Here is a 26,078-nt window from a genome sequence, read left to right as displayed (position 1 = left end):
GCTAGAAATGTATATAAATATGTGTTTACCTACATTTATATTGTATCTGTTAATTTTGTGATTTAACCTGTACCTATTCATGCAAATATACTTAACATAATTATGTTGTTACGGAATTGAAAAAATTACACCATTCACATTAGACACTCGCTGCTTCGCCTGCGTGATCTTAAGATAGACCTCTAACAATACATCAGTTAAATCTGTATTTAATTCCATGCAGTAATTTTTGCGAAATACGTGTATAAACTTAGACAGACATAAATTCTTAAAACTGTTATTTTGGGCCCTGTTGCTCTAATAAAGAGCTCTCATGTTAGTTTTTCTTCAATATCTATAATTGAATCTACTGACATTGGCCCATTGCAATTTTATTATATGTAAGTATAGATAAATAAAAAATCGGTAAGTACTTTCATAACAGGTTGGTGGAATACTCTACATAAGATATACCTAAATCATAACCATAATGGTCTGTACAAATATATCGACAATATAAAATTCAGTAAGTACCTACATATAAAATATAAATCGATACCAAATAATTATTATTTTCAAAGTGAAAAAAATATACATTAGCTATGTACCAGTTTTTTTTTTTATAAATATCATTATTAGGTATGAGAAGGATTATTACCATTTAGTTTAACCCAGCCGCTGGTCGAGAACACAGATGGATTAGATAAAAATTATAGTGAAAAAAACTAGATTTAAAAAAAAATACCTTATATGTTGTTACCTAAATAAAAAAAATAAAACATTAACTCCTAATCATAAATGGTGTGCGTTTATTACTAGGTACTAATAAGAATATAACTTAAATAAAATGGGAAACTACATAAAAATATTGGTACCTTTCTAAGTAGGTATCTAATACTAAGGTCCCCCGAAATGCAACAAAAATAGTTGTGTTTTAAATGTTTTTCTCCAATCTGCATATTATTAATCAATAATTTTAATAATTATTAAGCTGTTCATTTACGCCAAACTCATTTTTTAAACGTATAAAAATAATTCCACTTCTTTTAGATAAACTGAGATGTATCTGTGTAATAACTTTGCTTTTAAGAATGCATAAGTAAAAATAAAGTACTTACTGAATTACTAACATTTTTAACTTAAAAACACCCCCGATGGTATAATGAATTGAAACCGACATGCGAGCAGAAAAAGTAAAGGCTTATGCAAGGCAATACTAGTTCTAGGACACTGCCTCACACATTTTTAAAATCAAAGAGAACTTATGGCTTTCACGATGTTTTCGTGACCTTATTTAGTCGCGGAAAATGTTTTTTACGTAACAAGTATGTTTATATGACCGAAGAAAAGACCTGCCCGATGTACTTTTAATGTTTTGAACAATTTCATTGTATTTTTACGAAAAATAATATCTATTAACGTATACTTGCACTACGTGACATAATGTTATAATCTTCATCATAAGACGTTAAAGACATAGTGATGCAATAAATATTAACATTACGAATACAAATAGACTCCGAGCATTTTACTATCCTGCGAATAGATAACAAACGTATTAATATTGTGAAGTTTTTATAACTTCATCGCGCATTACACCGATTGTAGAAAGTTAAGCTAAGCTAGTTACTTAGTTTACATCATAGTTTGCGATCTGCACACAAGTTTTGAAAATATTTCAGTTATCATAAAGATAAGGAAAATTAAGTTCGATTTTGGTTATCTAACCCACATAATAATGCGTTAACTGCGGCGCCATAACAATTATTACTTTTGGGCAGCATGTCACGCGCCAAGTGTGTTGTCATTTATGTGTTCTGCACTTGCGTAGGTAACTCGGAGTCCAGTATGTAGATCTACAACGCCTGGCGTGTCAAAATGGGCGCTACGACGCGCCGTGCAATTTCCGGAATTGGTATGCGCAACGGGTACGCAAAACACAGCGTATGTACTTTGCCGCATCGCAGCTGTAGAACTGAGTTGTGGCCCGTTTTTATATCATACGCCTGGTATGAGCCCAGAACAAATGTAAGCCGCAGAAAAAGTTTTAAAACTAGTCATATTTACAGGTATCGCATTCCTGAAGATAGATACTCCAAGAGTCGTAAAACTTATTCAGTACTGCGATGTGAGACAGAGAAAGACATTACAATATCAGGCAGTTTTATTGTGCAGACTACTGATTGAACCCATGAGGGCACCTTTGTTACAATCTGTGTTACTTCACTAATTTCAAGGGAAATAATTAATATGATTATACATTAAATTGTGCTCTATTTCTCAGAGTCAAGGACTTAATTGAGACACTGCTGAAACAAACATTAAATTAAACAAAGATATGTTGAAAAATAAAACACATTTATTTCCCTCTTAGTCACTAACGTATTCAGCTGATTAAGCCAACCTCGTATCTAATTATTAAAATTAATTTGAGTAAATTATTATTGTAAAAAAAAAAAATAAGTTCATAGACGTCAGAAGATTTCGTTTAGGTGTTGGAATATTTTTAGCTACTGAAATTATCATAGAGGAATGTTTTATATTGATATACTTATTTCATTTTAGTGATAAAAGGTGTAATGTGTGGTCTTCACACCAGATTCTCAATGTCTGCTCCGAATAATATTTTACGTATTATTTTTATATTTGTCTATTGTCAATATACTATAATTGGCTCTTTTTTCGAAAACGAATATTTGTATTCGTAAATATTGCGTCACTATATTAAATAATCAAATAAATGTTATATCTGATAAATATGCCGCCTATGTTTGATAACTCATATACCTTTTAAATTCTAAAGTCCAAAACTTAACATGTACTAGATTAAATACTACAACAGAAAAATCTTCCTTATGCCTTAATGGACACATTTTGCAAGTTACTATTCGAAAGCAATATGTAAACATTTTAGTCAGACTCCCAATAAAATGATTTCGTAAATTAACTATGTTTCATTCTTTATAAATGTTAAGTATGGTCTGTTTTAGCGTTTAATTTTTACACGTGGATGTATTTAGAATAAAAAATAATAATAATACCTAATGGTAAATAATATTCATATCTTCATCCGCCAGTTTCGCATGCCATTGTTCGCAACTTACACCCATTTAAAATTCACAAAGACGAGACCGACGGTACTGGTCCACCATGAATACACGGCGGTTCTCCGAAAGATCAGCACCATATATTTTTTTACTCGTAAAACGATACATAGCCATAAACATACAAAGTTTATTCAAAGTTCGGGTTGAACATATTTATATTGAGGTCTTCGAATGCGGCAGTGCCACTCTGGTCCAGTATTTGCAGCATGTCGGACAGCTCGTGCGGCGCATGCGTGGTGTCGGCAGCGGCCGGAGCGGCGCCGCCCCCCACCCCCGCCACTCCGCCGCCGCCGCCCGCCGTCGCGCCCGTCTGCCACGCCCACATGCCTGCTGCACACACAAATCCACATGAAACGAACATACCAGATTCCAATCTACCGAACGTGACCACTTGTCTACAAAGATCAAATTCATAAGTATTTGGAAAAATATACTCAGTGACTAACCATGTGTTGGATGCGGGTGATGGTTATGGTGGTAGTGTGCAGGTGGAAGATAGGCGGGTGCCGGTGGCGATCGCGCCGGGCTGCCTTCGGGCGCACCGCCGGGGCCTCCCTCCCCACTGTACGCATAGCTCTCACCTGCACCTGCACCGCCGCTCTGCGTGAAAAGAATGTGTTTGTCACGATCAAAAATGTTCTAAATAAAATAAAATAATTAAAAATTGTAGGTAGAAGTATGCAGTATTGTGTGGCAAGAGGTGCGATCAACTCACGGGTCGCAATGTGGTCCACGTGGTGTGCGGCGGCGTGTTGGCGGGGCGGTGCGGCGAGTAGTCGGGCGCGTAGTGCGCGGCGTAGGGCGGCGCGGCGACGGGCTCGGCGGGCGAGCGCGCGCCGCTCACCGCGCCACTCACGGCGCCGCTCACCGCGCCGCTCACGGCGCCGCTCACCGCGCCGCTCACGCCGTGCGCGCTGCCTGCGCCCATATCCGCTTAACATTGCACAAGTACCATGTCACGCCCGATACTCATTATAATAAGAATATTACCTAAGCCCGTCGATATTTCTAAAACTTGTAAAAGTGTTCATTTTAACGGACAATAAAAGGGTCACTGAATCAATGACTGAAAATCGTGACCTCTCCACGAGTAGGACTTTCTCCTACGCTTTATCAATTTTCATATCAAAGTCAGAATTCCATAATAGTATCTAACGTATGTATATATGTATACATTGTTAAACGTTTTACCTTGAGGCGCGTGGTGCTGATGATGAAGTGTCGTAGGCTGGGTCTGGTACACGTCGCGGTGTCGCAAATGGTAGTCGTAATTTTCTTCTGCAGCCGGCTCACCGGCAGTGCTGCCTAGCGACCGACTGGAAATTCCAATACACAATCGATATGAAATTAAGTTAAAAGGTAGAAGAAGCAGTCTGTTTATAAAAAAAAATCATTTTACTTACTTTGCTAGCGTGTTCGTACATACTATGTACTCTACATCGTCATTGTATGGATTTAAGAAAGCGAAAGCGGAAGTTCTTAACCATATCCATTCTCTATTTTTTGTTCGAAATCGGTACATCAAAGAGATTATTTGACCCTTCAACTTCAGCACTGTAACAAAATTTAAAGATTTACGATTTCTTTTCACAGCTCTCATCTAAAACTTTGCGAAGTACAGCGCCGCTAATCCGCGACAGGTTTTTTCCGAATTAAAAGTAATCAAAATACAATTTAGCTTATGTCATTTATTAACAATGTAGTATGATGTTAGTGAATGAATTTGTACATTACTATAATCAAATTAAGATTTAACTCTTTAAAAAAAATTATACGCATAAATTAATTTAACGAAATGTAAATTATTAATAACGAAAATCACAAAATATAAAATATAGAAAACTAGAGCTTACCTTGGTCAAAATTATCTCTCATATGTTGCTGATCTTCTGGATGGTAAAATTCGTAACAGAGCTTCCCTAACAAGTCTGCCGGCGCGTACCCCACCACTTGAGTGGCGCGCTGGTCGGCGAAAGTGAAGCGACCATCGACAGAATGCCGCGACACAAATTCCACTCCTCCGTTGCATAAACTGTTCTCGGATGTGTTTGGTGTTGACGTTACCTATTTATCAAAAGGTTTATTTTCAATTTCATATCAGTAAATCTATGCAATTGTAACATAAATTATTCCTGAATCGATCAACGAAACGACCCCACAATAAGTCTCGGCGAGAATTCGGCACGTCGTCAACTGTTTGGCAACGACAATCGACAACCATAACTGATACTCAGATTTGAGTCACGCAAAAGTAAAAAAATAATAACACTTTTGTGTACTAGATACTCACCGACTACACGAGAGCACCTCCAGAATTATCTTTCTAGAGGTACAAAAATTCCCTCTTTTCAAACCCCTTTTGTTTTAAAGTCGTTGGCAATGAACTCAAGATTACCGTTACTGTATTATAGGAGTTTATATCATTTATGGCTAGTTGATCCACTAACTCGATTTTCGCCCTACTGATAAAATGTTAAGTGAAGATATAGATTATAGATATAAGACTAATCAAAGATTCAAAACTTACTTGCAGTCGACCAATCGCAACAAGGCAACAATGAGACGCATGAAGATCTTCTTCAACCGGACGATCTATCTGCATACCTGGAAAAAGATCTATTGTCCCAAAATACATAAAATTAATTGCTTTTAATTTTATATATATTATGTGACAGTAAAGCGCTCCGCACACAAGAAGTATCATGTCGTCCCTCGATTTATCCATACAGTACCTGTAGGAGGCCAGTTCTTAATATATCCCGTGCAATGCACGACGGCGTAGTTGTGCCCATCGTGCGAGGGCCCAAGCGAGTTGCGCGCGCGCAGCCGGCCCAGGTGCGCGCTCTCGGCCGTGCCGCCCACGCGCATGCGGCAGATGAACCCGCGCCGCGACCCCATCACCTGCCGCATCGACGCTGCAACCCACACACATACACTCAACACCTTCACATAACTGTATTTCATCTTAGCAAATAAAATTATAATAAGGCTCGCTATAAAAAGAGTTATTATTACATATATGTGATCTAATACAAGATAACATGATTCCACTTTAATATTTTCGTGTATTAGAACCAGGGATGTTATGGATATGAAATTTCGGATATGGATACGGATATGGATATAGGAATAAAATTATATCGGTTTCGGATACGGTTAAGGATAATAATTATTTCGGATTATCCGGTAGTTTCGGATAGTTTCGGTTACGGATATTTGATTAAAGTAAAATAAAAAAAATATATATATATTATGTAATACAGTAGGGTGACGAATACTAACTATTGTTCATCGTCATCGTATTGACATCGTCATTGTAGTGACACCTCCTCTCCGTGAAAAGTTTTTATCACGCTGTTTATATTTTGCAAAAATTACTTTTAACATGACCAAAAAAAAAAAAAAAAAAAAAAAAAAAAAACTTTGGACGCATTTCACTTCACTTTACTCAATAAAAAGAAATACTATTTATGAATGAGTTTATGTTATGATTAAAAATAACAAACTATACAAATTTCACGTAGCGTGTAAGCGGTGAAACAAAAACGTGTCGGAACATATTATCCGTAACTTATCCGAAACTTTTATAACGGATACGGTTACGGTTACGGATATATTTTTATTTCGGATATCCGATAGTTTCGGTTACGGTTACGGAGCTCCATAACATCCCTAATTAGAACCCCTTTACTGTAGACTGCCAGTTACCTGCTGATGTAATACTAACATTTTACTAACGTGCATAAGGGAAACTCATTTAATATGATATTCTAGCCCGAAAAATCACAATACAACTTTGGAATGCCTCTTACATTGATGACCTTCTTTTTTAACAGTTCCAGTCTTTAAGTCCAATATGCGACCTGTGTTTTGTGGTTCTTGGGTACTCAATTGTTCCCGAACCTTCTCCACATCGTCTGGATGCACTTGGTCGTATAAACATGACGAATACCATTCACCCTTAAATTAAACAATAATATTAAAATCGGCTAAAATCCAGGGAAAATTAACATAAAAATGATAAATTACCTGAGAATAATTAAGTACTGGTGCTATACTGTCGCTAACGTATATAACACGACCCGTATCGCAACTTACTACAAACAAAAAACCGTCAGCTGCCTCAAGGATAAGATGTTTTAATTCTTGATCTGTTAAAAAAGATGGTTTGTATGTTCCATCCGTAGAGGTATTTCCTGTACCTAAAACCAATACATCTTAACTTAGAATCTCAAACACGAATATTTCTTATTAGTCCATTGAAAAGTTACATTTGGGGTTGCGTTTTTTAGAGGACGCAATTTTATTTTTTTGATGTGTAGGGGGGTCAGTGTAAAGCTAAAACCAAGTTTGTGGGGTCGCCACCCTTGTCCCACGGCCGCCATCTTGAAAATAGGGGTTGAAATGGTTTTTACAAAATCAAAGTCTGGCTCTGGAGCTTCTGAAACTGACGATAAACTACTGGAGCTGCTGCTGCGACGACGAACAACATTATCGGTTCGATTGTCCACGTAACAACAATAACACGCAATATGTACAGTAACTTCTGAAACAGTTAGTAAAAATTTGTTTTTGTGAACAATTGCTTCATCTGTGCCAAAGCGATTCAGGATCCAAGTAATTCGGGTACAAGCCGACAACCGCGGATTTGTGTTGTACGTAATAAGAGTACAAAAAAAAGTATTATCAACCTTATAAACACATGTTCTGATCACGTTGCAATGGACATTGCTTAACATTGAATTTCTTAACATTTTCGCTTATAACTTTTTTATTTATAGTTCTACGACAAAAAGTTACTGGACCAAAGTTGTAGAGAATTTAATTTGCAACAAAAATGTTTATAATGTTTTTTTGTCAGATAAATAGTTTAAGAGATACATCGTAAAAACCATTTCAACCCCTATTTTCAAGATAGCGGCCGTGGGACAAGGGTGGCGACCCCACAAACTTGGTTTTAGCTTTACACTGACCCCCCCTACACTTCAAAAAAATAAAATTGCGTCCTCTAAAAAACGCAAGGTAAGGCCTAAAAAATGTAACATTTCAATGGACTATATTTCTTATTTGACTACTTCCATGACATAGTGGTATTGGGTATGGATACGACAACGGCGCTAAGGTCCCAGGTTTGAATCCCGGAGCAGATAAAAATTGTAACTGGGCTTTTTGTCGTCTTTTCATAACTCGACGTCAGGATAATAACAGTGTTATGCCCCCGTGCATCGGAAAACAGGTAAAGTAGTTGGTTCTGTGCTTGATATATCTTTGTCAGGTCAGATTGTTGTCTCACGGGACTATGAGAGTGAAGGAATAGAGTGCACCCGTGTATTGCGCACGCATTTGCACACTATTATATCCCCTGCGTACCAGGTTGATCTCAGATGAGATTGACCACCGTGACAGAATTTCAGCTGAGTGGGATTTCTGTGCGTACGAATGTAAATATTGAATTGTTATAAAATCATTATTTATTTTCAATAATGTCATAAGTTGAGGAACGTTCATTAAACCAGCAGCAGTTTTTTAGATATAGCTAGGAACCAGGACGGTACTACAAATTCTATGATGGTACTATTAAGCTTATGCCCTTCCTGTGAATAGTTTTGCATATCTACTACAATAACAGAAAAATAAGCCATCCAGACATAACATAACAAAGTAGTAAATGACAAAATAAAATTATGATAGTCATCGTCAGATGCGTTGACGTACCTCTCAAAGCTTTCATGTGTGCTACAGCCATACGCAGTATGGTGAGCTTGTCTGGTTTCCGCGCCAATGCGGAGCATGTTGGAACCATGTCGGACAGTTCCGTGATATATGCTGTCATCTTGTTTCTTCTGCGTCTTTCGATTTCGCAATGATTCTCGCGACTAAAAGATTGCGCCTTATTAATATTGCATAATATTTATCATACAATAGACTATAGTGGATGTATTTCACAACTTGATTCCTTGTAAAAAAGTATAATAATATAAATTAATTGTGGCATAATAACAAGTAGTTATACTTAATATCAAATAAGCGTCAAACTATGTAGTGATAAATAATAACGCGCCAAAATAGAAGTACGTTTATGGATTGTGCCGAACCATTGACAATATTAAAGTGAAATGCCTGATGATAGTAAACATTTTTAAAAAAATGGCACGCATAATCTTAGATAAGACACGTTTCCAATCACCACACGGCAGCGTTAACAACGAATTACATCGTTACGAGACCGTTACAGGTTTGTGTTTCATCTTAACAGCAACGTCTGAAGTAAATCGCAAAGATTTTAAAATACTTACTTTAAAACATTAATAAGAATTCAGAAACATCTGTTTAATACAAAGGCAGTACCTTATGCAATCGCAAAAACTTATTAGAGTGAGGAAATTTTTGGAGATTTTGCCAAGGCTAGGGTGGGTATGGTTGAAACAATTTGTTAAGTGAAAATGATTATTATGATATGCTACTTAGAGGTGGTGGAAAATGAGTGGCGATGTGGGAGGGTGCTCCGTAACCACTACAAAATTGAATAGTGAGCAACCACAGGATGTTGAGGCAGCATACTATTACTTACTACATTTTTTTTAATTATTAAAATTACCTGACTAGCCGCTATATATTTCGTTTTCACCTGGGGTCGTCCCTTGCAAAATGACTCTATCTACATCCATGTGTCGTGGTTACTATTAGGCAAGCGATCGGCGCATGTCAGCAGTCGGATATTTATAAATAAGTTGTATAGATTACAAAACACTACAATATATGATGCATTAGGCATAATAAGCTTATTTTGATGTTTTTATATATCGGTTTATGTAGAAGCAGAAAAAATACTTTGCCAAGCTATTTTGGTATTATAATTTAGCTCTTTTTACTATGTAATGCTTCCAAAGGATAACCAGTGCATTCATAGTTTCTTCCAATGAATTTCTGTTTTCTCAGATCTCATAAAGAATGACGTTCCCTCAATTAAGTAATATTTTACTAATAAAAAAAACACACGCAATGTTCAAGCTGACGAATGAGTCCTGGGTCTCATTAATCATACAGCCTAATAAAAGGAGTTATTATCGTTAGATTATGATACCTCGCGAATCTCTCCTTATCTTGAATATTGTCCTCCTCCATCCTTGTATATTTCCCGCCGCTTGCGTCGTCTTCATCGGATCTGCAACAATGTAGGTATTTTTAACACGTGTAGATAATATGGATGTATTGTGTTCATCATAGGCTAATATTTATTAACCAGAACATCCCACGGTTTGCCAAACTTATTGTGGTTAAAGATATGTGTCTGGATGGACACCATTCCGCGGAACCCCATCCGCCATGTAGGTATTAAATTGACATCATTTCCGTAATTGGGAATTCAGACCCATACCAGTTCGGCAGACAGGTATGGTATCAAGGTGTAGTCCCGCAGAGGTGGATGTACATCCGGAACCGACTTCTAAAAATTACAGACCTACCCGTCTCTATTACCTTGCGTCTTGAATTCAAGGTAGATAAACTATCGACAGCGTTCTTGCAACCTTTATATGTAATTGTTTGTCATCTAATTTTTCTCTGAAAAATGACTGCTAAATTGAAGTTTACTAGCATTTTAACTCGTAAGAACATCGCCAATATTTTGTGAAACCTGGCTAATCATTTCTAGAAATTGTCACCCCTATGGGTAAATGGAATATTTTAAGCGGAGGATCAATTGTCTCCCTGGGGCTAAATTATGTAATTTATTGCCGTTGAATGACGAGACGCACATGCCGCTCGCCTGATTATAATAAGCGACTTGACCGCCCATGAACAGTAGGAAGACCATGTAGAACTTTGAATTACAAAATACTGCGTGACATTACACTGCCCTCATCTCCCTGAAACATAACGTATTAAGCCTTATACTGCCCAATCATTATGCAGGTTACAATCCTTTAAATCTTAACAATAGTGCTGACACACAACGGCGTGGCGATAGAAATAGACATTGCGGTGGTATCTGCCCAGACAGCTACTTGCATACAAGAGGTCTAAAAAGTAGAATTTATACCATTCTATTCAGAGAACTGCTAGACATAGTTCTCCACATCATGTTATACGGGTTTCTTTACTTCTGGAATTCTTTGAATGTATTTCTCGATCTCTCGAGTTTTTTGGATTTTTTTCTGTCTCCACTTAGGCCAGATGCCCTGATTACTGTCGAGCAGAAATCCTACTATTGACACTGTATAACATACAATTGAATTTTCACCATTCAATATTTCCAAGTCAGTTGGGACAACAACCGTAAGCTGTAAATACTTTTACATTGGCGATTTAATAAATATTATAATAGCTCCTAGCACAACACAGTGGTGTTGTATAAAAAGGCAGACTGAGTTTTCTGAGAAATAGCATTACAAACTAGTTATGTTACTAATTTAACTCATATACATGGTTTCTATACTTTTTCCAAAATGTTTGTGTGTGTTTTTAATAGATTCTAATGTGATGAATATGGGCACAATATTGAAAAAAAAATTCATATTCAGTTTAAAAAATATTAATTGAATATAAAAAACAAATAATATCACAAATGTTGGAAAGAAAAACAGATTTTTCATTTTGTTCCTTTTTTTTGCCTGTTTCTATTAAAATAGACTAGCAGTAGTCTTTTAACCTACTTTAGCCCCAACAACCTCTCTGTCTGTTTAAAAAAATATTAAGGTCATGGGGAAAACTCTTGCCTTATCATCACTCTTGGCGCCAATTTTTTTTAAAGGAAATGACTAGGTATGATTAAGTGACATATTCACGCCTATTGCATAATAGTTCTTTAATAACTCTGCAATTATTTAATTATACATATTTATTTTTAGGTATTTAATATCCACAGACAACCATTTTAAAGGAATCCCAAGGTTTTTTTTTAAAAAAAAGCTTTACAGTCCCTGGAAATATGTTGCCTAATTTATATCAGTAATTTTCATGATTTAAAGGTCCTTTCCACAACAATGGTGATACAAATCCAAGATGTTTTCCTTCCTTCATTTTCACAAAATATGTGTGGGACCCACTTTTTATTGTTTGACTCTATAGTCTGTATTATTGCTGATGAATAAAATGTGTTTATTAGTAACGCAGAATGTTAGTTATATATAATAACATGAATAGGCCCCCCACACAATCCTGTTATATGAAAAATTAAAAAAAAATCATTATATTGGTTCAGTAATTGTCTACCCAGATTATGATTTGAATGCCAAAATAAGCTTTTTAAGAAATTTGCAATCAACTTACAGAATCACTCAGGATTTTTATGTGTAAAATAGTAAGAGCTATACAAAATGTATTTTCATCAATATATATGACACAAATGCTTACTATTGATAAACTCACCCAACACTGCCGGCACGGCGTTTTTGTAAATCCTTAGCTGGGTCAGCCCCTATAACATTCCATAACTTCTAAATACATTTCACATAATTTTGATTGTTATGCATTGTGCAGATACATGTGTGTTCTTGTGTCTGTGAGTGTGTATATACATCTCTGTGCGTAATACTAATATTATGAATTTATTTGCCATGTGCCTCATGTGGATTTTGAGAAATCTTTTCAGATAACTCACCATCACTTAAGGAATTCATATGAAACATTATTCACTTCTAAAACCTTAAATTTCAAATAATCAGTGTCATGAATTTTACTAAAAAAGAGGTTACTAAACTATACTGTCAAATAGAATGTTGTTAAATTTTCCAATAAAGTAAGTTACCACATTTTATAATAACTTTTCAAGACAATAAATATAGCATTAAGTTCCATAATTTTGTGATTGTATATTTTACATGGCTGTGGAAATACTTGTACGATTTAAAGACAAAAAATATAGATCAACATCAAGAAATTAATAAATGTAACTAACATAATTTTAATAGCAAAAAGTTTCTGAAAATGGGGAATATTAAGATAATTAGTTAGAAGGAACACACAAACTAGTGAATGGATTTGAATGAAATTTGGCACACAGTACACCATAATATTTTGGCACACAGTACACCAACATATAGCACCTGTAGGAATGAATTTAATTTTATTATGTGATGTTCTAAATTCAACCAGTGTCATAAAAATTGTGCTCAAGGAATGATAAATATATTTCAAGACTAACAAACACTCCAACCTGTAGGACTTTCACTGACTACATAAAATGCAATTCTCATGTATTTGTCTTTTAGGAATTGTATATATATACCCAAACATAATATTTACATACAGTGCTTAAAATTATTTGTTTCACTAGTGATTGTGTGATTGATTTTAGGTGTTTAAAAATGGTTCATATGCACCAATATTAACTCAGATAACCAACATAAATTTTTCCACCATAAAAAATACTATTTTGTATACAATTGACCTCTGAATAAATAAATCTTAGAAACGAAGCAATTGATTAAATGAAGGCCATAGAGAAGTGAACCTAATTGTATAATTGCAATTGAATATATAGGCACAGTTACAAATTATCATACTATGAATTATAAATGAATAGACCTGATTAATAGCAACACAACTAATAAAGTTATAAGACATTGCATTTGTATGCCTATACTTTGTGTGCTGCACTTTGCATTATTAGCCTTAGTCAGCAGATAGCACAGTAATCTGACAATATATTAAATTGTCAAAGTACCTTGCTAACCATAAATACGTAACATCAAGTCCCCATGAGCGATATAAAATAAGCGACATTTGTTCAAAATATTCATACATTTTTATTCGCTGATGCGAATAAATATAAATCCGTTTCAAAAACTCAATTTCGTATCTTTTGAATTAATAACAACGCGTCACGCGGAGTGATGTCAAACTGAAAAATAGGTCGATAACATTTGACGTATTTCGATGATGGTTTATATGAAGACAAATTATAATGTAATGAAATTGTATGAAGTACTTTCATTTAAGCAAATTAATAAACACACAAGATTCAAGAGTTTGTTTTATGTCTAATTTATTAGTGAAAACGCATCACTAACCGGGGATAGTGGGAGCCACGGCAGACATCGGTCAATAAACTCATTAGTCCACGTTATATTATCACCAGATGACCAGATAATATTACAATTTTACTTTGTCAACAAACACAAAATTACACCCAGTTTACCACAGAATAAATTTATGTTTACTACACTTCAATACAATACAAACGCCATTTTCCATTTACAACAAACCACAAAAACCCGTCAGGGACCAGACATGAATGTCAGAAAAACTTGCCATAACTAAATTATTAATGCTACATGGTTTTGAAAACTTATATAGAAAACATAATAATATCTGTTTACAAAATAGTTCTCATTCAAATTAAAAGCAATTTTACACAGCATTATAATAATTATTTACAGTGTGAGATTTTATTTATAAAAATGTTTTAAGCCGTTCATTAGCAACACCTGAAATTAGCTTAGTTAGCTTGCACTTTGTTATTTTACTCTGGACACTAGTCCTTTGAGCCTTTCGTGTATTGAACGTTGGACTGAATAACACAATGTTGTGGCTCAAAGAAAAGAATCACCTGCACTGAGTGAAACGAAATAAATTCCGGTTCAGATTTCAGAATGCTCGTCAATATCCTTCTCATCAGTTTCAGAAATTCAGAATCATTTAAAATTCACATCCAAAAATATCAGTGATGGCTGTGAACATGTCATACAAATGTGTCATGCTCAGAGTGTCATGTAATGTGAAATCTGAATTTAACAGCTCCGCCTTAGGCTGGGCTTATACATCCGGAAATATATGGTGAATCCAGAAACGGAATTCAGATAAAGCGGATGCTTGCCTCACACCTTTCTCAAAAAGTTTGTTAATAATTAAAATGAATATTTTATTTGATATGATTGAAGAATATATAGATAAATAAATGTGTAAATTATAAGTGCCTCGGTGGCATACTTGCTTGGCGTGCGCAGTACCATCATCGCTCCAAAGTCTCGTTCGAATTACGGTTCGGGCAATTTCGGAATTTGGGCCCGTAATGGGTATAGGTTCGCCTCCATTAATAACTTAAGACGGAACACATAAGGCGAAAAGTGGATGCATCACTGCTTACTCTATCGGTGATAAATGTACTTATATGCATTTGCGGGTGCGATAACGAACATCTTAATATTTTGTAATAATCATTGAATATCAATCACTTATAATCTTTTTATTGAAAAAAAAAAAACATGTTTTTCATGAATTATTTTATCATTTTTAGCGGCGTAACTCTTATCATTAATGTAACATATAAAATGGGCCAGCTGAATAAAAAATCGTCTTATTTGATTGGAAACAAGTAAATCCCAAGAAGAAGAAAAGAGCACCGGTATAGAAATCTAATTTGAATTTAGGATAGACATGCTCCGTGATGCGGAGTATCTGATGCATGCAACTGTGCCTATTGCGGAAACCAAATTGCTCCGGAGGGAGCAGATTGTGGGGGTGAGCTACATTTTGAGACGGTCGAGGACGATCCGCTCATAAAGTTTCCCTATAGTACTGAGTAAGCTAATCGGCCTATAAGAGGCCTGTTCTGATGCGGATTTTCCCGGCTTGTGGATACTTATCATGACTGCCTCTTTCTAAGCCTCAGGAAAGTAGCAGTTCTGGAATGCTGCATTAAAGATGTCAGCAAAAATCTTGACAAGGTGCTCCGGTAGCATTTTCAGTAACCTAGTGGGGATACCGTCAGCCCCGGGGACTTTTCGCCTATTTAGTGCCTTGATCAGGGAGACGACTTTTTCAATCGTCACCGGCGCGAGGGGATCGGGAGGTGCGTCGACGTCCGGGTCGATTGTTAGAATCGGTCGCGTTTTAAATAGTAGAGTATTCTCCTTTCTACTAAAATCCAACTCCGCATAATCCCAAAGAATGGTCACAGTAATATTGATTGCTCAGGATAATATGTATCTAACCAGCAAAGACAGATAATCTGAGATTAAGCCCCTAAATTAAAAAAACAAATATTACTTACATAATTGGTAGTTTCCATATATATTATAATACTCTTTGATAGGTAGGTACTGGCTGAATATTCAACGGCCATGCATTTAATGACATTTCTATGCTTTGAGATAAAAACACGGCAATGATGTGAGTGAAAGGAATCAAAATTGTTATATAATCATACACACAGGTCACATCAGTAAAATACGAAATTAAAATAAAAATCTTACCTAAATAAATCATGGATGGTGAGCCGGAGGCTTTGTCGGATACTGCTACGAATTGCAACTTCGCATCCGCATCAGAAACACCAAGCGACAATTATCAAGCTAGATTAGATACGTTGGAAAAAAAAGCTGTTCATCTGAGGTTGTAGTAAATTATAGTATTAATGTAAGGTCTGTTACTAAGAGTTCAGGTATAAAACGTTTAGAAGTTTAGTGATAGTAAAAATAAGAAATCGCTGAACGATTTGGAAGGAATTTTGGCACACAGATTTACCAAGGCCAGAATTGACATAGGGTGAATGAGGTTTAGATGCCTCTTCTGATTTTTAGTCAATTAATATAATAAAAAAAACCTGGATTAGTCATAGTCTCCTTGTGTAACTATGAACATGAAACCGGTGAATGAAAATAATCATTTTCGTTACATCTACCCAGGTCCTTTTGTGGATATGAAGATAGATTTAGCCATTAGAAATAAATTAGCATTTTTATCACATTTGCTATAGTTTAAAATTGCAAATTTAATACTATACTTAACTAGCTTTTCTTCTCAGCTCCGGCAACGTAAAAATGTTTTTCCGGTTTAAAATGCCCGCTTTATATTTTCCCGGAATAAAAAGTAGCCTATAGCACTCAGGACTTATAGAGTAATGTAGCTGCCTATTGGTGAAAAAACCGGCCAAGTGCGAGTCGGACTCCCGCACCTAGGGTTTCGTACAAACCTGTAGGTATATAAGTAAAAGTTCACCCATCACGACAATCTAGACATAGTTATGGTATTTTTATTGCAAAATGAAATCCATAACATTACAATATGGAAAGCTGGAGGAGCTTAAATGAAAGACAAAGGTCTAAAATAATTAAGTTTTTGAAATTTTTCCTTTATATGTGCTATAAAACCGTGCTTCATGCCAATTTTCAAGATTCTAGGTCGACTGGAAGTACCCTTTAGGTTTTGATTCCCTTGCGAGTATTTGCGAGTTTGAAAATAGGCGTCTTAAATTGCTGTTTCTTTTGATTGCGTTGGCTCAAAAGTTTGATTTTTTCACAGCTCCAAGGGACAGTAGATCTAAGTATTTGATAGAATTTTCAGCTTAATACTCGCACGCGTTCCTGAGAAAAAGGGTCTTGACAGACGGACGGACAACACAGTGATCCTATAAGGGTTCCGTTTTTTCTTTTTGAGGTACGGAACCCTAAAAATGTTCAAAATCGATTTAATATTTTCTGCGATTAGCGGGTTCAAACAACCTCTTCAGTTTCAAGCGACAGATGGCAGGCTAATTGAGTTAAGCGTCATGCATTTGCAACATTGGGTTATTAGTCCATTGAAATGTTACATTTTTTAGGCCTTACCTTGCGTTTTTTAGAGGACGCAATTTTATTTTTTTGAAGTGTAGGGGGGGGGGGGTTGTCGGCTTGTACGCGAATTACTTGTATCCTGAATCGCTTTGGCACAGATAAACAAACTCTTCAGCTTTATATAATAGTATAGATATAGCTCCTTTATTGGCAATACGTTTTTAGTGTGCGTGTTCTATTTTAAGTTTATAACAAATTATGGTTTTAGGTTTTGTCAGTTGGTTTGGTGACAAATAAATATATTTTATTTTGCAATATTATTCACATTCCCTTGTGAAACCGCACAATATGCGACATAAACGGTCTAACCTTTTGATCGGGCTAACGCTATAATATTATCTAATCCTGTCTGCTGGCTAGCAGGCACCCATGCGATGGCGCATAGTAGATACCACCTTACATCCTAATTCCTAATATGCCGTTCGATTTGTCGATGTGTACTTATCTTTTTAAATGTTAGATAATGATTGAGGCATCTTTCCTAATGGGAAATCTATACCATAGTATTTCCTATAATACAATAAAAAAAAAACCCACTCTACCAATGACGTTTTACAAATAGACGCGGCATACACTAACAAAATGGCACAAAAAAACGGCGCACTATGTGCTATAGTCACGTACCTGTCCATATAATTACCAATTGGCTCGAAGAAGGAATAAAAAGATGCAGCACACATTCGTTAGAAAAGGATATATATACATCGACAGTTACGTAACAACGTTAGTGCCGCACGCTCATTGGCCAAAGCGCGTGTGACCTACAATCAGAGAAATTTGGGGAAAATTGGACACTTCATTTTAATAAAACAATTTATTGTGTGAACAGAGAAACATTTATTTTAGACAGTAAGGTGAACTATATAAATAAATATATTCATTGCTTTAAATGCTCTATATACGTAAAACTAGGTATACAAAAATTCTTTAAGATATAATATATCATCGTCTCCATCATAAAACTCTAGTTATTTAGCGCCAGCGTGTTTACTTTATATAAACTTCAAACAAACTTAATTTATTCCTTTTTGTCTTTTTATAATCAGTTTTACAATCTATATTAGTTTTGTGTGCGAAATGTAAGCGAACATTAATGAATTTATCTATAACAGCGCGGATAAGGTGTAATCTATGATTAAACGTCGGGTTGTGCTCTAAGGAATGAACATTTAAAGACTGAAATACGTCGTTACAACTTACAAACGATTTAAAAATCCGATTTTTAATAATTTGAATATCTTTGACATTAGGAATGATTATGTGACCTTTTGCTTTAATGTGATTTTTAACATTATTTTTGGTTACGTATATGTCACTCTCTAGGAAATGATCGGAACAGACAGTAGAATATGTAGTTAGTATCCAATCATTCTCACACCTTTGAGTTCTAATCACACACAACCATTTTTCTTTTAGCAGTCAATCTTTAGGGATTCTATAATTCAAACAAAAGCAGAACCGTAAATATTTACAAGTATTTGATGTATTTTTAAATTAAACTATTACCTAAATACATGATTTTATTTCATACCGTGTTATTATATTATAAAACAGAAATAGTAGGTTTATAAAGCCTGAGACAGTCATTACCCATCTTCCCTAGCAGCTCGCATTGACATGGCGCGAGCGTCGACCGCCGTCGCCATGACAGTCGAATAAAATTCATTCGGTTTATTTGATAAGTTAAATAGTGTATAATTACACATGAAATGAAACGTTTATTTTCTTTTATAGTTGCTGTATAATTTGTACATCGTCTAAAAACACAGGAAGGCATTTAATTAATAGAATACAAATAGGTAGTAAGCCGACTAGCCGCGACAGTGGTTCGAGGTTGACTAAGTGAACGTCGGGGAATTGCCTTACTTTCGTCTTGCCAGTATTGAGCTCGGACAACGTATCTATGTAATAAAAACATCTTAGCACTCTACTACATTTTTGTTTCTCGAGACGTCTGTAAAGTTGGATCTTTTTTATCACAAATTAGAAGGTGACTTTTTATTAGATATATAAATTAAAAAGGTAATGAAGAAATTTTTTTTTCTACATGTTAGTTTACATGGCAATATTTAACTATAACAGATTTTGAAAAATATCAAGATTTGCAGGAGCAGCAATAAAAAAACTGTACTTAGACAAAATTCTTTAAAAAATAGTCCTGAGATTTTAAGAGTAATTTTAGATGAGGTATAGAGTCGGCCCCTTACATAATATAATAACTTATTTATGGGACATTCTGCATACATACCCAGAAAAGTATTATGATATTAGTTTCATTTTACTACTTTAAAAAAGTATGATTCCATGTTCACGTATATAATGTTATTTACATAATGATGATACTAAATTTTGTATGTTACAGATTAGTGTTAGAAAAGGATTATAAAGCTGCAGATATAAAATGGAGTTTGTTTGTGGCTGCAGCATTTAGTTTTCGCTACGAAAGCTGTCTTCGCCCTTTTCCACCAGTTTTTATGAAAAGTGGAGTGAAAGACATGGATGAATTAGTATAATCGTTTTATTAATTAAAAAAAAATCATTAAGTATTTATATTTCAACATTCTAACCTCCATCGTAATCACTACAGCTTAGTGCCATCACCGATGTACCAGCATTGGACTTGGTTTTACAACAATTGGACAACTTAGAAATGTTGCCCAACATAAGTGATATAATTGATCTCTTGTTTTACGTTCTTGTGAGATTAAAAGAACCGAATCTTAAAACAGTACCAACTGAGGCGGTAAGATAATATACATTCAATAATTTTTTTGGGTGGTTGTGTTTTGCGGTAGGCAGGTTCTATTTTTTAATTTCATTTTCCCATAGCATATTTATGTATATTTCCCATTCGTTTATATTAAATCTATAATATACATAATATGTACCCCAACCTTATTTCGAATAAAATTACATTACGAAAAAACAGCTAAATCTCGATTATTCGAATGCATGCACTGATGTGTTCTGGTTTGAGAGACATCATATTGTAGCCACAAACCAACCTAATTTCTTGATATTATGTGACTTACTTTACATCTTATGCCTCAGGGTGACCAGTGAAATGGAATGTCTTCATGGTGGAATGCCTAGCAGTGTTTTGTAATTCAGTTATTAACTGAGTTGCTACTGTTTAATACTTATTTATATAAAATAAACCGACCTAAAGTCTACACCATTTGCAACGCCATGTAGTTTTTTTTTGTAGTAATTACAATAAATAGGTAACTATACAGGGTCATTTTGACAATGCCTTAATAAATGAAACCACATACATACTTACTCATCTCTACCTCTGTTAACATTGTGCTAAAAATCATTAATGAATAACGAGTATTTTCACCAACAATCCCGGTTTTACTTTCTAATTTTATGATAATGTTGTAGTTAGTGCAAATATGGTGCGCATTTCAGACTGGAAGTGTGTTATTGCCGTTGCGACGAATCTCTGCGAATTAAAATATTAGTGGCATTACCGCACATGAAATTAAAATTACTTTTTATGGATATTTATTTTGTTCAAAACATACTTACACTTTTTTATTTTACGTCTACGTTTCGTAAACTTATTTTAAAGTGTTATTTTCAAGAAGATGAGTATGTAGTTTAGTTTAGTAACGTATATGAATTATGACCTACCTACGTAATCGTTGTTCCTGATAATGGAAATGTTGTCCCTATGCATACCAACGGTACACAAAATATTTTATTCACAGCATGCAAGTGTATTGGAATTGTCGAATTCCGGCAAATTAGCACCAAATCCTCAATATATATTTCAAGTCATAAGTACCAGCAAATCTCCTGCTGAATTGAGATGGAAGGAATTGTCAAAAAATCACAATGTATTTTATGCATACCATGGAAATCGCTTGGAAAATTTTTACACAATATTACATTTTGGTTTGCAACAACATTTAAATAAGGTAGGGTTTTACCCCATCTATACATTAGAGGCATTCTAAAACGTAGATTTTCCGTGTACATTTAATAGTAATCTTGGTGACGTAGTTGTATTGCGTGCACGAGTACGTCGTACGCTCTGAGGTCTCGGCTTCAAATACTGAGTAAGTACTGATATTAGGCTTTTATTCTTTGTATTAGCTCGGAATCTGAAATTTATGCCCGAAATGGCCATAAACTCGTTCCCTGTCATATACACACGGTGAAAAGTGGATTTAGTGGATTTGTATCTAGTTGAATCCCTGTATAGCGCCAAACCCTACGGGGATAAAAGGGATGTGTACATGTGTGTTATATATAAGTATAGAAAAAAAAAATTACTGCTACGCGCGAAGAATTAGCAAAAAAAAAACTATTGAAATGTTTGTCAGTTGGTCTGCTCAAATGTTCGTTGTAGTATCATACATCTGTTTGGGTCCCTATAGACAAAAAAAAACTTAGTAGGTACAATTAAAAACATTTTGAGGTCCACTGAACCTCAGCCACGTTGCATTTTGCCCATCATCCCACTCTATTGTTATTGTTTTATGTTGCGGATAACCGCAGCCCCAACCGCAACTGCGGAATTTCAGCATTAATTTTGACATTCGCATCCGTATTAATCAAGGCAGACTTTTTGTGTATGCGGATGTCGTTATTTTTGTCAAATTCGTGCAGTATTTACTTAAGTACAGCGAAACAGGCTAGTCGCAGAAAAGGTTGCGAATATATAGTGGTAGATTGCTTTATACTGAATAAAAGACGTATTTTTTTAAATATTCAGTTAAAAAATTATAGAAAGGAAAAATAATTTAGATAAATGTGGTTTCAAACAAACGTAAATAAAACTTATCCAATTAATTACCTAATACAGATTTTTTTTCGACGTAAAAACTTCTTCAATCAGAACCGCATATTACTTTTAAGAATACAAAGATCAATTTCGCAATAAATTAGTTAGGTCTAGTTTTTACTAACATGAAAGTGAAAATATTCAAACTTTATACCATAAAATAAAATTGACTTGCAAAACCACTACAAACAAAAACTTTATTATATACAAGTAGGTACTTATACTTAAGTACATGCACATGTGTCCGTAAGATGTTACGGACACATGTGCATGTGGCGTAACAATCAGGGATGCCTGATTGTTACGCCACCGCTCCGATGTGGGTGGTGGCTAAAGGCTACCCTCAATTTCTGACTTGATGTGATTTGTATTATAAGTAAATGCAGCATTGGTATGTAAGGCGCTATCCCCAGAAAAACGGCGCGCCAAAAATATTTATATAAGAATTTTTATAAAACATAGAAAAAAGTAACAAGGATTTCTACAAAATGTTATTTTACCTTGGTTATTTACATTTTTTATAATGAATATATTATTTTCCATAATATCATAATTAAAATACCAATAAAATTATTGATTCCAAGCATCAAAGAGTACACAAATTTTTAATGTGTAACCTAAGATGTTTAACCAACCCTAACAATTTAATGAGGAATATTTTGGTAGTTAAAGTTTTTCAAATACCTAAACATGTTTTTTTCAAGAAATTATTCGTAAATCTTTTTATACTTCCACGTGTAACTCGTATACTTATATTATTATGGAACGAATGCTCAAGGTCATTTTCTCGGAGAAGGGTCTTAAGAAGTGGATGGACCATTGTTTGATAGGTAGATAGATTAGATTGATGTTGGTAGAAAAATTACCCCCATGATATACTTACCAACATCTTTATGGTTTAGTTAATTACAATGATCTTTAAAACACAGCAAATAAAAAGTGCTATCGACATCTGCTCCAAAGTATCACATGTTATAAACACTATTCTTTATGTGTTATCACATTATATTATTTGGTACAGAGTACGTTGCTGAGCAGTGGAGTGTATTTATCTCCTGATTTGGCAGTGAGCTTGCCCTATAGTCATGGCGGGTTCGGATGGGGCGCGAGTTGCATCGGGGGACATTTATCCTGTGTGGCAATGTGTGAAGTAATAGATGCTCCAAATGGCATTAACTATCAAAAACCTGTATCCAATGAAGGTTTGCAATAGAGTATCAATATAATAATTATTAAGCATTTGTACGATTTTTTCGTTTACCAGCCCCCTTCAGTATTGAGAAGGGCTAAATTTTTTTACGTATGTTGCACGAACGACTTTCTTATGTACTACTTACCCAAGGTACTAACATGAATTCAAGATTAAATTAACCTAATAATTTTAACCTTATACAGGTGATGGTTTAAATGAAGACGGAAAGAAAAAATTACTCGAAAAGTGCTGTGACAGTCCAATAACACAATACATTGTAACTAATTGTGATCTAGTAAGAGTTCGTTACTTACTAGTTTATGCTAAGCAACCAGCTTCTATGAGATTTCCCACTACAAGCTCTAACAGACGTGGTAAATAATTTTATAAGTACCAACTATACAGTGGCGTAGCGCAGGCGGAGCTTAGGTGGCAGTCCTCTCCATTTAACAGTCACAACTGTTAATTATGAAGTATCATGTCAATATTAATAAGCCGTTTTACTCACTATAGTCCATTGAAATGTTACATTTTTTTAGGCCTTACCTTGCGTTTTTTAGAGGACGCAATTTTATTTTTTTGAAGTGTAGGGGGGGTCAGTCTAAAGCTAAAACCAAGTTTGTGGGGTCGCCACCCTTGTCCCACGGCCGCCATCTTGAAAATAGGGGTTGAAATGGTTTTACGATGTATCTCTTAAACTATTTATCTGACAAAAAAACTGTACAAACATTTTTTGTTGCAAATTAAATTCTCTACAACTTTGATCTAGTAACTTTTGTCGTAGAACTATAAATAAAAAAGTTATAAGCGAAAATGTTAAGAAATTCAATGTTAAGCAATGTCCATTGCAACGTCATCAGAACGTGTGTTTATAAGGTTCATAATACTTTTTGTACTATCATTAATACCCAAATACCCAAGGGACCATTAGGGAACAAAAGAACATCTGCCTGCTATTATTATTATTATTTCTAACCTCTTATTGTAAGAATAGCTGATAATATTGTGTTGAAGTTATCGTTCAACTTATATCTTTTAGTTGTGCTACATATTTCTGTACGTGCGGATGTATTTTATTCTGTTTTTAATTGTGAAGACGATTTCGAATGATTTTAGACACGATTTTAACTTGAGTGAAAACTACTTTTTTTTATTAGCATTTTGACTTTTAAAAGTCTTTAAAGCACAGCACAACTAAAAGATATAAGTTGAACGACAACTTCAACACAATATTATCAGCTATTCTTACAATAAGAGATTAGAAATAATAATAATAATAGCAGGCAGATGTTCTTTTGTTTCCTAATGGTCCCTTGGGTATTTGGGTATTAATGAGAGTACAAAAAAGTATTATGAACCTTATAAACACACGTTCTGATGACGTTGCAATGGACATTGCTTAACATTGAATTTCTTAACATTTTCGCTTATAACTTTTTATTTATAGTTCTACGACAAAAGTTACTGGACCAAAGTTGTAGAGAATTTAATTTGCAACAAAAATGTTTATATTTTTTTGTCAGATAAATAGTTTAAGAGATACATCGTAAAACCATTTCAACCCCTATTTTCAAGATGGCGGCCGTGGGACAAGGGTGGCGACCCCACAAACTTGGTTTTAGCTTTAGACTGACCCCCCCTACACTTCAAAAAAATAAAATTGCGTCCTCTAAAAAACGCAACCCCAAATGTAACTTTTCAATGGACTCCTAGCCTAAGGTACCTACTAGCTATCATAAATTCAGATGGAAGCAAAAACATAAGTATTTAATTAATAAAGTACGGTTTTTGTTTATTGTCTTTAGAATCAGGACGAGGCTACACACATTGATATCGGTTTCGTGTGTCACCCATGGTGGCTGACACGCCTACTGTATTATACTTGTATTATATTTTAGTATTGGTCACAGTTCTGTTCACGTGATAGTCATTCACAAGAGTAAAAGTCCCAATGAGTTACAATGTTAATTGTTATGAAACAATTAATAACGTAAAAAATGTATGTATAATTGTTTCCTGAATTATAATTTTAAACGTATCTACACATTGCAGCAGGAGGACTGCGCTACTGGTTATCAAGACATAAACTCTTCTCAATATTACTTGGCTACGGTTTGATGTTGGCTACAATCGGATTTGCAAACAATCAACCAATACATTACTACTATAAAGTTTTGCTGAAGAAACTGGACGTAGCACTTGCTAACATAAAAGTTTAATTACAACAATGTCTCAATTGATTTAACGAATTATATTTAAATTAGAAAGTTTAAAACATCATTCTTTAAGTAATTTTACACATTTTTTATTGATATTTAGACCATTTCCAAGTTTTCCTTATGTTTTTAGTCTTGATAATTCAGAATAGAATATTATAAATTTTATTTGTGTTTCATTTATTGTACGAAGGTGTATTAATAATATAATTATATCAACATGGCTCTTAGTTA

The 26,078-nt window shown here is 34.7% G+C and overlaps 2 protein-coding genes across 9 annotated transcripts; one reads left to right on the top strand and one right to left on the bottom strand.

Moving 5' to 3' along the window:
* Positions 1-590: 590 nt before the first annotated feature.
* Positions 591-14,336, bottom strand: LOC115448207 (aryl hydrocarbon receptor nuclear translocator homolog). 7 transcript variants are annotated; one of them, XM_030175600.2, is made up of 14 exons: positions 14,099-14,336; positions 12,456-12,504; positions 10,171-10,251; positions 8,802-8,962; positions 7,116-7,288; positions 6,899-7,046; positions 5,819-6,001; positions 5,614-5,702; positions 4,940-5,150; positions 4,490-4,640; positions 4,278-4,402; positions 3,802-4,019; positions 3,533-3,686; positions 591-3,416 (listed from the first exon to the last, which is right to left on the bottom strand). In XM_030175600.2, exons 1-14 carry the CDS (start codon positions 14,124-14,126, stop codon positions 3,214-3,216), a joined length of 1,974 nt encoding a protein of 657 aa, XP_030031460.1. In that variant the 5' UTR covers positions 14,127-14,336; the 3' UTR covers positions 591-3,213. The 7 variants fall into 7 exon arrangements, with proteins under 7 accessions (XP_030031460.1, XP_030031543.1, XP_030031695.1 ...); XM_030175683.2 differs by having other exon boundaries at positions 591-3,413; XM_030175835.2 differs by having other exon boundaries at positions 3,802-4,004.
* Positions 14,337-16,126: 1,790 nt separating this feature from the next.
* Positions 16,127-26,012, top strand: LOC115455882 (protein mono-ADP-ribosyltransferase PARP16). 2 transcript variants are annotated; one of them, XM_030184673.2, is made up of 7 exons: positions 16,127-16,199; positions 20,004-20,148; positions 20,229-20,384; positions 21,358-21,567; positions 23,458-23,638; positions 23,832-24,002; positions 25,681-26,012. In XM_030184673.2, the coding sequence occupies exons 1-7, from the start codon at positions 16,195-16,197 to the stop codon at positions 25,845-25,847; spliced, it is 1,035 nt and encodes a 344-aa protein (XP_030040533.1). In that variant the 5' UTR covers positions 16,127-16,194; the 3' UTR covers positions 25,848-26,012. The 2 variants fall into 2 exon arrangements, with proteins under 2 accessions (XP_030040533.1, XP_030040523.1); XM_030184663.2 differs by having other exon boundaries at positions 16,152-16,421.
* Positions 26,013-26,078: the final 66 nt, after the last annotated feature.

Source organism: Manduca sexta, chromosome 25 (genome assembly GCF_014839805.1).
Source record: "Manduca sexta isolate Smith_Timp_Sample1 chromosome 25, JHU_Msex_v1.0, whole genome shotgun sequence".
NCBI classification, from domain to species: Eukaryota; Metazoa; Arthropoda; class Insecta; order Lepidoptera; family Sphingidae; genus Manduca; species Manduca sexta.
The sequence above is the reverse complement of the archived record's forward strand: the minus strand, read 5'-3'. Positions and strand labels throughout refer to the sequence as shown.

Coding starts and splice junctions, on each gene's coding strand:
- LOC115448207 (XM_030175600.2), bottom strand. CDS start 14,126: ATGTCTGCCGTGGCTCCCACTATCCCCG. Junction 6,002..6,898: donor TAAAAAAGAAGGTCATCAAT/GTAAGAGGCATT, acceptor TGTGGGTTGCAG/CGTCGATGCGGCAGGTGATG. Junction 3,417..3,532: donor TCACCCGCATCCAACACATG/GTTAGTCACTGA, acceptor TTGTGTGTGCAG/CAGGCATGTGGGCGTGGCAG.
- LOC115455882 (XM_030184663.2), top strand. CDS start 16,294: ATGGATGGTGAGCCGGAGGCTTTGTCGGATACTGCTACGAATTGCAAC. Junction 20,149..20,228: donor TGAAAGACATGGATGAATTA/GTATAATCGTTT, acceptor TAATCACTACAG/CTTAGTGCCATCACCGATGT. Junction 21,568..23,457: donor TGCAACAACATTTAAATAAG/GTAGGGTTTTAC, acceptor TATTTGGTACAG/AGTACGTTGCTGAGCAGTGG.